This window comes from Dromiciops gliroides, chromosome 2 (assembly GCF_019393635.1).
Source record: "Dromiciops gliroides isolate mDroGli1 chromosome 2, mDroGli1.pri, whole genome shotgun sequence".
Taxonomy (NCBI): domain Eukaryota; kingdom Metazoa; phylum Chordata; class Mammalia; order Microbiotheria; family Microbiotheriidae; genus Dromiciops; species Dromiciops gliroides.
The window spans coordinates 406,340,436-406,353,666 of record NC_057862.1 but is presented as its reverse complement, the minus strand read 5'-3'; the positions used below and the strand labels follow the sequence as shown (position 1 = coordinate 406,353,666).

General features: G+C 37.6%; 1 protein-coding gene across 1 annotated transcript in view; it reads right to left on the bottom strand.

Moving 5' to 3' along the window:
- Nucleotides 1-461: 461 nt before the first annotated feature.
- LOC122738984 overlaps nt 462-13,231 on the bottom strand; it is a 76,681-nt gene continuing 63,911 nt past the window's right edge. Inside the window, exons 8-13 of the mRNA XM_043980855.1 lie at nt 12,974-13,100; nt 9,025-9,224; nt 6,740-7,015; nt 5,016-5,219; nt 3,154-3,294; nt 462-966 (exon numbers count right to left, since the gene is read on the bottom strand). Coding sequence (XP_043836790.1) covers nt 917-966; nt 3,154-3,294; nt 5,016-5,219; nt 6,740-7,015; nt 9,025-9,224; nt 12,974-13,100 — 998 coding nt within the window. The 3' untranslated portion in view covers nt 462-916. The remainder of the gene's footprint in view (nt 967-3,153; nt 3,295-5,015; nt 5,220-6,739; nt 7,016-9,024; nt 9,225-12,973; nt 13,101-13,231) is intronic.

Here is a 13,231-nt window from a genome sequence, read left to right as displayed (position 1 = left end):
GTCACTTTGATAGGAACCTGGGAAAAGTGTTTTGGTAACTAACCCCTGTAAACTAGCAACTGATATAGGTGTAGTGGTGAGAAATGTGAGGTTCCTTCATGTGGCCAAGTTCTTTTAACAGCCAGCCACTTTACAATCCAGGGGTGTGATTATGGCAGGTGTCCCGCACAAGATATAATCTGTATTTCATAAGATGACAGAAAACTAAGTAACATCAACAAAATCTGTATTCAGTTTCTATGAGCTTTCAGTTCAGATGTAAAATTTCATATTTTAATGAAATAAAAGACAAAAAATGTAATGTAAAAAGTGCTTCTAACACAAGAACAGACATCTGGTATAGACAAGTAAACACTAGTATTACAACTTAATCAGAGAGAGGCCCCAGACAGAAGAAAAACAACTCCTTTTTATTCAAGTTTAGAAAAGACAGCTACACTGAGCTGATTTTCCCCCTCAGATTTTTCATTCCAATACAAAAATTCCCATTAAGACCCCACCTCCACCCTTATACAACCCCTCCCATTTAAATCAAAAAAGGTTGACTAGCTTGTTCAGTTGCTACTGAACAAGAAGTTTCTTCCTTCCCCATATATTCCCTCAATAGCTGAAATCTAACCACTGTTTAAAAAAGAGCAAGGGGTCGTGTAAAACAAAGAATTTATTGTGTAATATATGTACTGGAACAACTGAAAGATCCAACATATCTACAACACTGACTTTTCACAAACATCCAGCTTGTGATAGTCTCCGCAAATTAAAAAAATTCCCGAGGGAATGTAGATTATAACAGAAAGTATGCTACAATAAAGTTTCTTGCCTGCTACACAGACATTAATGATGAGAGAGAGAGAGGACACCATCTGCTTGGAATGCCTTGCCATTTTCCTCCCGGCCCAGTTGAGGTTTCCTTAGTTCAAAAAGGTTTGGGTTTAGCTGCCCGTTGAGGTTGTACTGTTTGCACTGCTGGGAGGCAAAAAGATACAATTACTGCAACATGGTACTTCTCTTAACTCCCAGACCTTATACCACCATTTTGTCTGCTTCCCACACCTCTGATCACATTAATTCACCCCAGTTTTGTAGGGCCTAACAGATTCACCATGCAATTAGGTGCAATGATTGAGCCTGGCTCTGGAGAAAAGTTGAGAAAATTCACCTTTGTCCCTTCTTTGCAAAGTTGGGGACCATGGATGTGGAAATAATATATGTGTGTGTGTGTGTGTGTGTGTGTGTGTGTGTGTGTGTGTGTGTGTGTATTCTCAGATATGGTAGATATGTTGATTTTGATGAATTGATTTTTGTTCTTAAAAATTCTTTGTTGGGGCAGCTAGGTGGCACAGTGGATAGAGCACCAGCCCTGGAATCAGGAGTACCTGAGTTCAAATCCGGCCTCAGACACTTAACACTTACTAGCTGTGTGACCTTGGGCAAGTCACTTAACCCCAATTGCCTCACTAAAAAAAAAAGCAAAAAATTCTTTGTTACAAGGGATGGTTTACTGATGGTGGGGAATACGTTAAAATATTAAGGTAATGAACATACAAAGGATCAGTAATGTTTTAAAAATTAGACAATCAGCACATATTTATGATCTTTAAAAGCAGCATTCTTCAGTGTTCCTCAAGTTCTTCTGCCTGAATGACAACAGACGTGCATTTATTTGTATTCCTCATCAAAAGTTCTGAAATTGTCTTATAAAAATGAGGAACATTATGGCTTTATGAAAACACAAAGATGCAGAAGCAGGCTACCCTGGGTTATAGACCCAACTACGCAAATGGTACCAGCTAACTAGTTACCATGGTAACTAGTCACTTAAAATCTGTATCCATATCTCTACATTCCCCTCTCCAACCCAAATCCTTTACTTCCTTCAAAACCATCCTCTTCACAAACTATTCTTTTCTTTTCTCTCTTTTTTTTCTTTGTGAGGCAGTTGGGGTTAAGTGACTTGCCCAGTGTCACATAGCTAGTAGTGTCAAGTGTCTGAGGCCATATTTGAACTCAGGTCCTCCTGACTCCACTGCTGGTACTCTATCTACTGTGCCGCCCAGCTGCCCTACAAACTATTCTTAAAAACTTTCTTCTGAATTTCTGCAGTCTTTTTACTGCCTCGAATTCTTCTCTCCCCTCAATTTAGGGCCAAAGAATTTGCTTGTAGGCTATCCATCCTAATGTGGATACTGTGAGAGTAATGAGACAAGACAGGGTGAAAATCCTTTCAGCACTTTTCAGGTGAGGAGAAAAGTGTTAAAAAAAATTATGTTATTATTTACCTTAATCATAGAAGAATATGATGAAAACACATAAAAACCTAACTGTAAACAACAATACAAAAATCGACCATTTCAATCAGTCTTCTGGACAGACGTCTAATACCAACAATCTTCACAATGTGCAAAGTGACAGAAAATATTATCATCCCCATGGAGACACTATGCCATGGTCATCAAGAACTAATGACAGAAACTATACCTCTGTGACCATTTCCTTCGATCTATTTCAACTCTCAACTATCTTTTTCTTCAGCATTTCCCAAGAAAAGTCCAGTCTTTCTGCATATTAGAAACATGGCTATATTATACAAGCCAGTGAGATGATAGTTTTGTGAATGGCAGCTAGGTGACAGTGAATAAAGCCCTGGGCATGGAATCACAAAAAGTGAGAGAACAAAACCTACCTCACACACTTAGTGTCTGAGTGACCCTGGGCAAGTCACATAAAACTCTCAACCTCATTTTACTCAGTTGCAAAACAAGGGTGTTAGGCTCAATGTTCCCATAAGGGTCCTTTCCAGCTGCTCTACATGTATGATCCTAGATTATTTTGATTACAGAGAGAGGAATGCAGTGAATAGAATTACTCTATGCTCTGTTCCTTGCTACTATTTTAAAGTACATATCTTTTATCCTGAAACCACAATTACCTATGCTTTAGAAAAAATGTATCTTTTTTGGTTCAATAGGAGATTTGAAACCAATCTTGAAATGAAAATTCTATGTCAGGAGAAAGGTTTGTGTTATAAAACCATGACAAATACTTCTAGACAGGAAATGTAGAATATACTTACTGGGAAACGGTTATTAAAGCATTTTGGTACCAAAAACTTTTGTGTCATCTATAAATCATAATACTTGCAACACAACTCACCTACTGGTGTTGGCAAAAGGGCTGGTTTCTCCCACATCATTGGACGCTTTACAGGCTGGTGTGGTGCATATCCCAGGAGACCAGGTCTTTTAGAGGGTACTGCTAGAAGGGGAGGAGGTTTACCCTTGGGCCCAGAATGTCCTAGATTTATATAAAATAAAAAACAACAAACTCATGAGATATTCTTATCAGGAACAAAGTTCCCTGATGTTTAGTAAAACAGACTTTTCTGAAAATGCATACCCAACTGGACCACTGCTCCAGATTCAAAGAGATCCTTAAAGTGCCTTCTAGTCTAGCTGGCAGCCCAAACCAGATTAAAATATAATTAGGAAATATTTTTAAAATTAAAAAAAAATGCATTAGAGAGTGGGTAATATTAATATGTGGTTTTTTAAGGTCAACATGTACCTGCAGAGATCCTTATGTATGCTTTGGTGGCCCTATATGACTTTTAACACCATTGCTTCTGTCTTAACAGTTTATTTGCCTCCTCCTAAGTCACTTCATTCACTGGACTCAACTACTGATCTTGAATCACAAATTCTGTTTCCCTACTTATAAGGTAACTGAAAATCAGCATTTAATAACTACATCTTATATTCAAAGGTATGAGAAAACTCCTTTTGATAGAATTCCATCTAACCACATTAGGTAGCTCTAAAGAGAGCTTAAGCACCCAAAAAGACAACAGAAACAGCCAACAACAAAACCACATGTCCTCAGTAAAGACTGACATCAACAATAATGGTCAACTTGTCATTAAGAGTATTCAACTATAAGAGTAAAGTGGCATGTGTTATTCTACTTAGACCTACTCAGAATGCTGAATTAGGTATGAATGTAGCACTCACAGGAAAAGCTTCTAGCTAAAATTAAAATTGTTTGCTTAAGATTCAATGCTGTGATAAAACTAAACAGAATCTATGGTGCAGAGCATTTATTTTGAAATAACTCAGATCCCTTTCTTCAATCACATTACACTAGAAGCAAAAGATAGAAAATTACTGATATTAACTTAAAGGAAAACAGTTACAACACCTAAACAGAAATGAATTTGTAAAAGATGGCAACAGAATGCAAAGTAATAAATTAGCTTTTTATAAGTACCCTGTCTCCCTAGATGAACATCCCTAACCTCACTAATTACAGACTATTTAAATTCTACTGTTGACCTTTCTTGAGGTTTTCAATTATTTTTTATAACTCAAATATGTTCACGAAATATTAACTTCCGCTCACAAATTCAAACAGCAGAACAAGAGAACAAAAATAGGCAGACTATTCATTTTGACCTAGCACTAAAAATCAGGCCTCAAGAAAGGTAGAAAAGTCAGGTAACTGTTGTGAGAGTCCAAGTTAGTACAATACACTGAATCTGTTCCCACCAAGCTTTATCAGTCTCAGAGTCTTAACTCAGAGGAAAACTTGGGCAATTCAAATTTGACATGCAAGGGACCAGAGTTCACATGACAAGCTCTCTCTTCATTCAGAAGGCTTTGGGCAAACACAGAATCCTAATTAAAAGTACAAATCTTCCCCATCTAGGAGGTAAGACTGCAGACAACTTCACATTTGTTTAAAATATTATGGAGAATAAAGCAAATGTCATGACTACTCTGTTCTCTCAAGGGAGAACTCACAGGACAGCTAAGATGGCTCAGAAGTGTCACCTTTTCCCCTTTAGTCTGACTCATCCAGGTGATTTTTTTTTTTTGGTCAAATAGAATTTCCCAATTTAGGCAAGTTTATTTTTATTTTTCATAGATACAGCAAAATTCAATGGCTGCACATTTACTAGAACCAAAGAAAAAAGTGAATTGATCATAAGGCAATACTGGTGGGGAAAGGACAGCACTGACCTGGGGTTGGAAGAAGTCCTCCAGGCCTATCACCTAATAAAGGAGGCTTAACTGGAGGAAGAAGAGGCTGGCCCTGGAAGGAATTCCTACTAGGGGTTGGAAGAAGAGGAGGTGGTTTGCCCATAGTATGAGATCTTGGCATCAAATTAGCTTCAATCAAAGCATTCACAACTGCAGTTGAAGTATCTGGTGTCTCCACAAAACCTGAGAAAGAAATCAAGGTCAGCAGGAGCCTAGGTTACAGGCCAATGCAACTGAAAAGAAAATAGTATGATGGAACTTTGCTGTTCTAGAGATGCTGCATGAAATTTAAGAATATTATTTTAAAAATCATTCTGCAATCTATGGCTATCATGGAATATTTTAAAGTGTTCCAATGTCAAGTAACCATTTCTTCAGGGTTGTAATCTTTAGTAATCCTCTTTAAAATACTGTTGAGGGGCAGCTAGGTGGCACAGTGGATAGAGCACTGGCCCCAGATTCAGGAGGGCCTGAGTTCAAATTCGACCTGAGGCCCTTAACACTTACTAGCTGTGTGACTGGGCAAATCACATAACCCCAACTGCCTCACCAAAAAACAAACAAACAAACAAACAAAAAAACTGTTGAACTCAATCTACGCTGAACCAAGATTAAGAGTTGCTCAGGAGTCTCTTCTGCTGAACTTACCTAATAACAGAAAAACAGAATACATTAAATAAACTGCTCAAGGTTTCTAAATGTTTCATTATATACAGCTCAAATGAGAACCTAAAATGAACAGAGGCATTTGAGTTGAAAGACTTAGATCTTTACTTTGACACTAATAGGTAAGTCACTTAGACTTTCAGCTTCTAGTTTGCTCACCTGACAAATAATTATTGCCATGCCTACCTCACAAGGTTGTGGAGAGCAAAGAACTATAAAATATAGTATTATGTAAATATGAGCTATTTTTATAAGAAGTGTCATTCCAAATTCATATTTACAAAAGAATCTTTAAGGGCAGCTAGGTGGCAAAGTAGATAGAGCACTGGCCCTGGAATCAGGAGGACCTGAGTTCAAATCCAGCCATAGACACTTAACACTAGCTGTGTGACCCTAGGCAAGTCACTTAACCCTAACTGCCTCACCAAAAAAAAAAAAAAAAAAAGAATCTTTAAGTTTAAAGTGATACTGTGGGGCAGCTAGGCAGTGAAGTGAATAAAGCACCAGCCCTGGATTCAGGAGGACCTGAGTTCAAATCTGACCTCAGACACTTGACACTTACTAGCTGTGTGACCCTGGGCAAGTCACTTAACCCTTACTGCCTGCCGCCCCCTCCCCCCCAAAAGGAGATACTATAGAATAAAGATTATATAAAGTACATTTCTACCTTAAGTACCTATTCAAGTTAATCTTTTTTTTGGTTCAGACTAAAGATGTGAACCAAAAAAGACTATTAGATCGGGGCAGCTAGGTGGCTCAGTGGATAAAGCACTAGATTCAGGAACACCTGAGTTCAAATCCGGCCTCAGACACTTGACACTTACTAGCTATGTGACCCTGGGCAAGTCACTTAATCCCCATTGCCCCGAAAAAACCAACCAAACAAAAAAACCCAAAAAAAGGCCTATTACATGATAAAGGTGTCTTCCTTTTTCTACCTGATGATACTAAGGTTTTTTTAACATGACACTGTTCAGAACAGGGTTTTATCTCAATATGAAAATTTTTCAGTTTGGGGGAAGCAAATACATGAATACCTTCCAATTCCTCTTTCCTGGTCTTCAGGTAGTCACTGATGGTGTTCAACTCCTCCTGATACAAATGTTTTCCCTCACTTAGTAGGAAGAGGAGATGTTTGATGCCCAGAGGCACAGAGTAGCTTTCACAAAGGTCCCGTTCTAAGTAGTCATCTACTAGATCAGCTGCTTTTTGTGAAATTCCAGCACCTTCTTGCTGTTCCCGTTCAGCCAAAATAGTCCCAAATTCCTTAGCTACTAGAGCCAATGCATCTTCTAAGGGCATATGACGATGTACTAGAGAAAAGAAAAACATCTAGCTTGATCAATCTTTGTAATATAACTTTGGTTACATTATAAAATATTTATGAAGTTAGAGAGGCAGCATGAAGTATTAGAAAGAGCTCTGGAATGAGAGGCAGAAGACCTAGATTCAAGTCTAGGCTTTGACACTTGAAAGTCATATGGGGCAGCTAGGTGGTGCAGTGGATAAAGCACCAGCCCTGGATTCAGGAGGACCAGAGTTCAAATCTGGTCTCAGACACTTGACACTTACTAGCTGTGTGACCCTGGGCAAGTCACTTAACCCTTATTGCCACGCCAAAACACAAACAAAAAAAGTCATAACCACAGACAAGTCAATTCAATTCAACAAACATTTATTAAGTGCCTCCTTTTTGCAGGCCTCCACTTCCTCACCTGTAAAAAGAGACTAATATTACTAGCTATGTGACCCTAGGCAAGTCACTCAACCCCTACTGCCCCGCAAAAAAACCAAAAACAAAAACAAAAAAAAAAAGGGACTAACAATACTTTTACTATCTCCCTTAAAGAGTCATTGTGGAGTCATTGTGAGCAAAGTACTTTGTTCACCTTGTGACCTCAGGAACAGAAATGGACAGATCTGAGGCAGGAAGAGGTAGAAATCAGTTTGGCCAAAGGAACATCACTTTCTTCCTCTTGTATATTTGGAGCAGTATCATCTGTACAATGACAAGTCTACAAATACCTTTACTTGTGCTCCTCCTTCCTTCCTAACCCTCCTCCCCCACCACCCACCAAGACAAATTAGCCCAGTTTCTACTTCACAGCAATTAGACTGCTATTCACAATGATGGTATTGGATTTTTGGATAATTATTTTCCAATATAAACCTACTTGTTTTTTCTTAAAACAACAACAAAACTCACATTAGAGACCCTAACCATATTTGGATCAATATATTATATTTTCTGCTGAGAGCAGAAATGATTGTCTATGACATGACTATGTGAGCTGAAATCACAGGTATACTGTCAGTTTCAAAATAAAATATATAATTCTTTATTGTATGGTGAATGTCATGTCTAACACCTACATTTTCTGTTCAGATGTAAATCCTAATTTCATAATCAAACATTTTCACTCCAACTGACTGAAATAAGAAGAAATGACATGTGGATGTGAATCATTGTTTTCAGGAAAAAAAGTAATCTGAGAAAGAGCAGAATCCTTTGACACACCTGGCATTCAGAAAGATACATCTCAAGAACAAAAGCTTTTCTGACCAAGAGGATGATGTCACCTATAAACACGGACATATAAGTCTATCTACTCATGAATATGTCTATTTTTGAGTATTAAAGGGAGAAAGAAAACACTCTTATTTATGAATCCTTACAACTAAGGGTGACTAGAATTATTCAGGGGTTATGGAGGAGGGGCATGGATTACAAAAGGATAGACAAAGAGAACTAAGTTGGCTAAGAGCACTGCAGAGAGGACAAGAAAGTTTGCAAGTGGGCCAGAGATGGCTCATATAAGGGCTAAATGAAGTCATTAGCAAATGTGATTGGTCTAATATGCTGCTTAACTTTGGGTCAGACTGCTAAATTTGGAAATGTAGCTGAAAAGAATATTTAAGACAAGTCATCATGGATTAGACATTTGCAGCCATTTATGAAGAAGAAGCAATGGATAGAGCACCAGCCCTGGAGTCAGGAGTACCTGAGTTCAAATCCGGCCTCAGACACTTAACTTACTAGCTGTGTGACCTGGGCAAGTCATTTAACCCCAATTGCCTCACTAAAAAAAAAAAAAGAAGAAGAAGAAGAAGAAGCAAGGATGGATTATAGAACCTAAAGTCAGTAAGAGTCCCATAAAAAGTTATGATGCTTTTCCACATTATATAAGTAATAAATGGAAAGTTTAAAAGGGTCCAGTAAGGTGTCCTAGGATACAAAAAAAAAAAAAAAAAGCCCAATGTGGAATTGTATTTTTAAATAGAGACACTTTAAAGCAACATTTCAAGTGGCAGCTAAACTTACTTGTGATCGACTTGTGAAGTGATATTACGGTGCAGGAGGAGAGCGCTACATTGGACTGTTCGACTAGAATACAAAAGGGAGAACCATCATTTTTCACTTCCTGGAGTGCACAGGTAAGACTCGCCTCTGATGTCAGATAAATCATTTCCACCACAAGGCCATGGTCTTGCAAACGATGACCTATGCTTACTGCATAGTCCCTTAAAGAAAAACAAAAAAAGGCAAGATTACTTTAAAACAAACAATTATTGTGTGGCTGATGTGTTTGCCTTTTCTCAGTTACAGAAACATGAAATAAAAATAGACTTCTCAAAAGTAGCTTATGCCATCAAACCTCAGGCTATTTCAGAAGGCAGAGAGGTACTGTAATCCTTTTCCTTCTCACAGACACCAAACACTGGGAGGGCTCTATGAAGGGGAATTATGTAAAATCGGAATCCTTCAGTATTTGCAAGTACTAAGTGACATTTTTTTTCAGGGCAATGAGGGTTAAGTGACTTGCCCAGGGTCACACAGCTAGTAAGTGTCAAGTGTCTGAGGTCAGATTTGAACTCAGGGCCTCCTGAACCCAGGGCCAGTGCTTTATCCACTGTGTCACGTAGTTGCCCCTATTAAGTGACATTTTAAGGGAAAATTGTGCCTGCTAGTCATGTTTTCTTTTGACATGCTTTTTGTACTCAAATGAGATAATGTATGTAAAGACTTCTATGGCATGTAAAGAGAACATGACTGATTATTTTTGCTTGGTCATGTGAATCAAGCAAAATCATGTGAATGTAATTGTGCATTATCATCCATTTCCAAAACAGAAATACTAAAGTTACTATAGATATCTCAGAAAGAATTAAAAGTTACTAAACAAAAAGAAAAATCGAAAAGAGCAACGTGAGGGGTAGCCAGGTGGCTCAGTGGATAAAAGCACCGGCCCTGGATTCAAGTGGACCTAAGTTCAAATCCAGCCTCAAACACTTGTCACATACTAGCTGTGTGACCCTGAGCAAGTCACTTAACCCTTACTGCCCCACCAAAACCAAAACAAACCAAAACAACAACTACAAAATTCCCAAAACCTGGGAATACTTAGGGGGCAGCTAGGTGGTGCAGTGGATAAAGCACCAGCCTTGGATTCAGGAGGACCTGAGTTCAAATTTGGCCTCAGACACTTGACACTTAATAGCTGTGTGACCCAGGGCAAGTCACTTAAGCCTCATTGCGCCCCCCTTCCCCCCAAAAAAGAACAACATGATAGTTGAAGGGAAAAAAACAATTTTTAAATATTCAAATACTTGCTACTATTAGTACCCTGGAGATAATTCACTTCTGAAAAATTAACAGCATTGTTCTGAACCTAATATTCTGACTCTTCGAAGAGACATGAAAGCTGATTTCTCAAGGCAGAAACCATGTAATTCTGGAATATAAAAATGTAGATTAATTTCCTGTTGAAAGGTAATGGACAAATATGCAAAGTGAGAAATTTTTGGACAAGGTCAAACAGGGGAATTTGTTCTGTGTAACTATACATATTTATTAGAAGAATTTTTTTTCTTTATTTTTTTCTCCAGGGATGAGAGAGGTGGGGGAAAGAGGTGGGAGGAAGAAAAAAGAAATGTTTAATAACTAAAAAATAAAAGAAAACTTAAAAGAAACTTCAATAAAAATAATTTTTAAAATGGACAATTCATAAAAATCCACTTGACAAAGGAAATCTTCACGTCCCTAGTAATTATACAAAATTCCTTTGAAAACAATTCATTTCTGTTCATATGCTATGAAAATTACAGTGTGTTTAATTAAAATTAAGCTGACAAATTTATTTCTATTTAGATCCAAATGCTTTTGTCACAAATGAAAAACATTTTACATTGCATCGTTTCCCACAGTCAGGAGCCAACTGCAGAATGGCAGAGGACTTCCTAAGCTGCCTCTGAAGAGCTCATCCACCATAGTATCTTAATCCATGGCAAAATGCCAGCACTGCAAAGCACCAGGCAAAGCCTAGATAAAATCTGAAGAGCTATTTTAAAAAGCCTCTCCAGACAGAGGGAAAAGAGAAGTAATCTCCAATACACCTCTCCAATACCTGACAAAGTACTAGAATTAAATACCAGTAGGTCTGTTTCTTTAGATATGAAAGAAGCAAAAATATCAGTGTTGTCTCAGATGGAACAGCTGGAGTCTCAATTCTAAAAGCAGTGAAGGTTGCTCTAAGTCAAATTTTCTAACACCTACCAATTCTGAAGAAGTTAATCTATTCTAAGACTAAGACAATGAATCCAGTCTGAGTTATTAGTGGTGCAAATGGGCTTGGAGTGGAAATATGAATTGTAGGGAAACATTCAAGTTTTAGTGAACAGATTCTTCATTGCCTCTGAGTTTGGGTTCAACATTAAAAATGTATTGTTAAATGAATCCAGAGCATCCTCAGTTTTCTAGTTATAACAGAAATTCTATAATCCCCTAACGTGTAGGGAATTGTGCTCTCCTACCCTCAATACTCTTTCAATTCTGAGTATTCTTTAGTGCAAATAATCCAACAATAAGTTCAAAGTGAGACGAAGCTATGAATCTGCTTTCAAAAAGCCCTATCAAAAAATGCTTTATTATGAAAGTGAGATAGAATTCTTTAAATGGGTCAAATTGAAGAAACAAAAAAAGTAATAAATCTACTTACATAGAAAAGGCAAGCATTAGAGATGGATCACATTTGCCTTTATATAAACCTTTTAGGATTTACAGAGTACCTTATATACATTCTCTCTATATACCAGGGTTTTTTTAACTTTTTTTGTTTCATGAACCCCTGGCCAAAAAGCGAAGTCTATGGACCCCTTCTCCAAATAATGGTTTTTAAACGCATACAATAAAATACAAAGGAACAAAAAATACTGAAGTGCAGTTACCAAAATACTAATTAAAAAAAAATTCACAGACCCCAGATTAATAATTCTTTCAACTGTATAGTGCAAAGAACACTGGACTTGAAGTTCAAGTCCTGGACCTACTATTTACTAATTGTTGAACTAAGCTTTTTAGCCTCCTAAAAGCCTCAGATTCTTTATCTAAAAAACCAGAAATAACATTTCTACTCTTTACTACCAGCAGCCAGATGACACTAAACTGAGAAGTGAGCAATACTAGATGCCGAATCGTACCTCAGACAATGGGTGAGGAGTTGGGGCAAAATCACTTCACCTCTTTGTTTCCTCATCTGTAAAATGGGTAAAAGAAAAGCACCTACCTTACAGGGCTAAGATCAACTGTGATAACACATAAAGTGCTCACTAGACATGCGATGTAAATGCCAGATATTACCTACTTTGGCAGTGGCAGTGAAGGGCAGGGATCAAATATATATGAGCTACTCTTGCTCTTAACAGAGTGGGAATCAGGAATGGTGGAGGCAGATCCTTTTATACAAAGAACTGTTATATCACTTTTTACTAAAATTCTTAAGACTTTATTTTAGGGTAGCAGGTGGCGCAGTGGACAAAGTACCGGCCCTGGGTTCAGGAGGACCTGAGTTTGGATCTGGCCTCAAGACACTTTACACTTACTAGCTGTGTGACCCTGGGCAAGTCACTTAACCCTCACTGCCCCACCAAAAAAAAAAAAAAAGACTTTATTTCAACAAACTGTTGCAAGATTCCTACCAACTTACTTGCTTAATATTCAATTATACCTTCAACAGAGATAAAGTATTGAATTCATTTCCAGATCATGTAAAGCCATCACAAGTGACAGCTTAATTACATTTGGGGCTATAAAATATCTGAGCTCATCTAGCCAATCATCTCACTTTCCTGATGAGGTCCAGAAAAAGTATCACTTGGTCAAGGTCACAAAGACAGTAAGTTGCATAATTGGAAAATGAATCTTACAACATTCTTTCCAGCCTACCACATTGCTTCAAATATTGTATTCAATGCAATAAAAGAAATATACCTACCTTTGGTCTTTGTTGATGGAAACAATGGTACAATCTGAAGGCCTTTCTTTATCATATTCATTCTGTATCTGTTGGTAAAACTGCTGATAGAGCTTCTCTTTTCGATGGTCCTTACTGTGGTCATCATCTGGAAAATAACAAACTTCCTCAAAAAAAGACTGCCAAAAGGAAACAGCTAAGTTTTATAAAACCAAACCAAAATCTACATAACCTCCACAAATCTAAGAAAATATAAGTGAAATTTCAAAGACCATTATT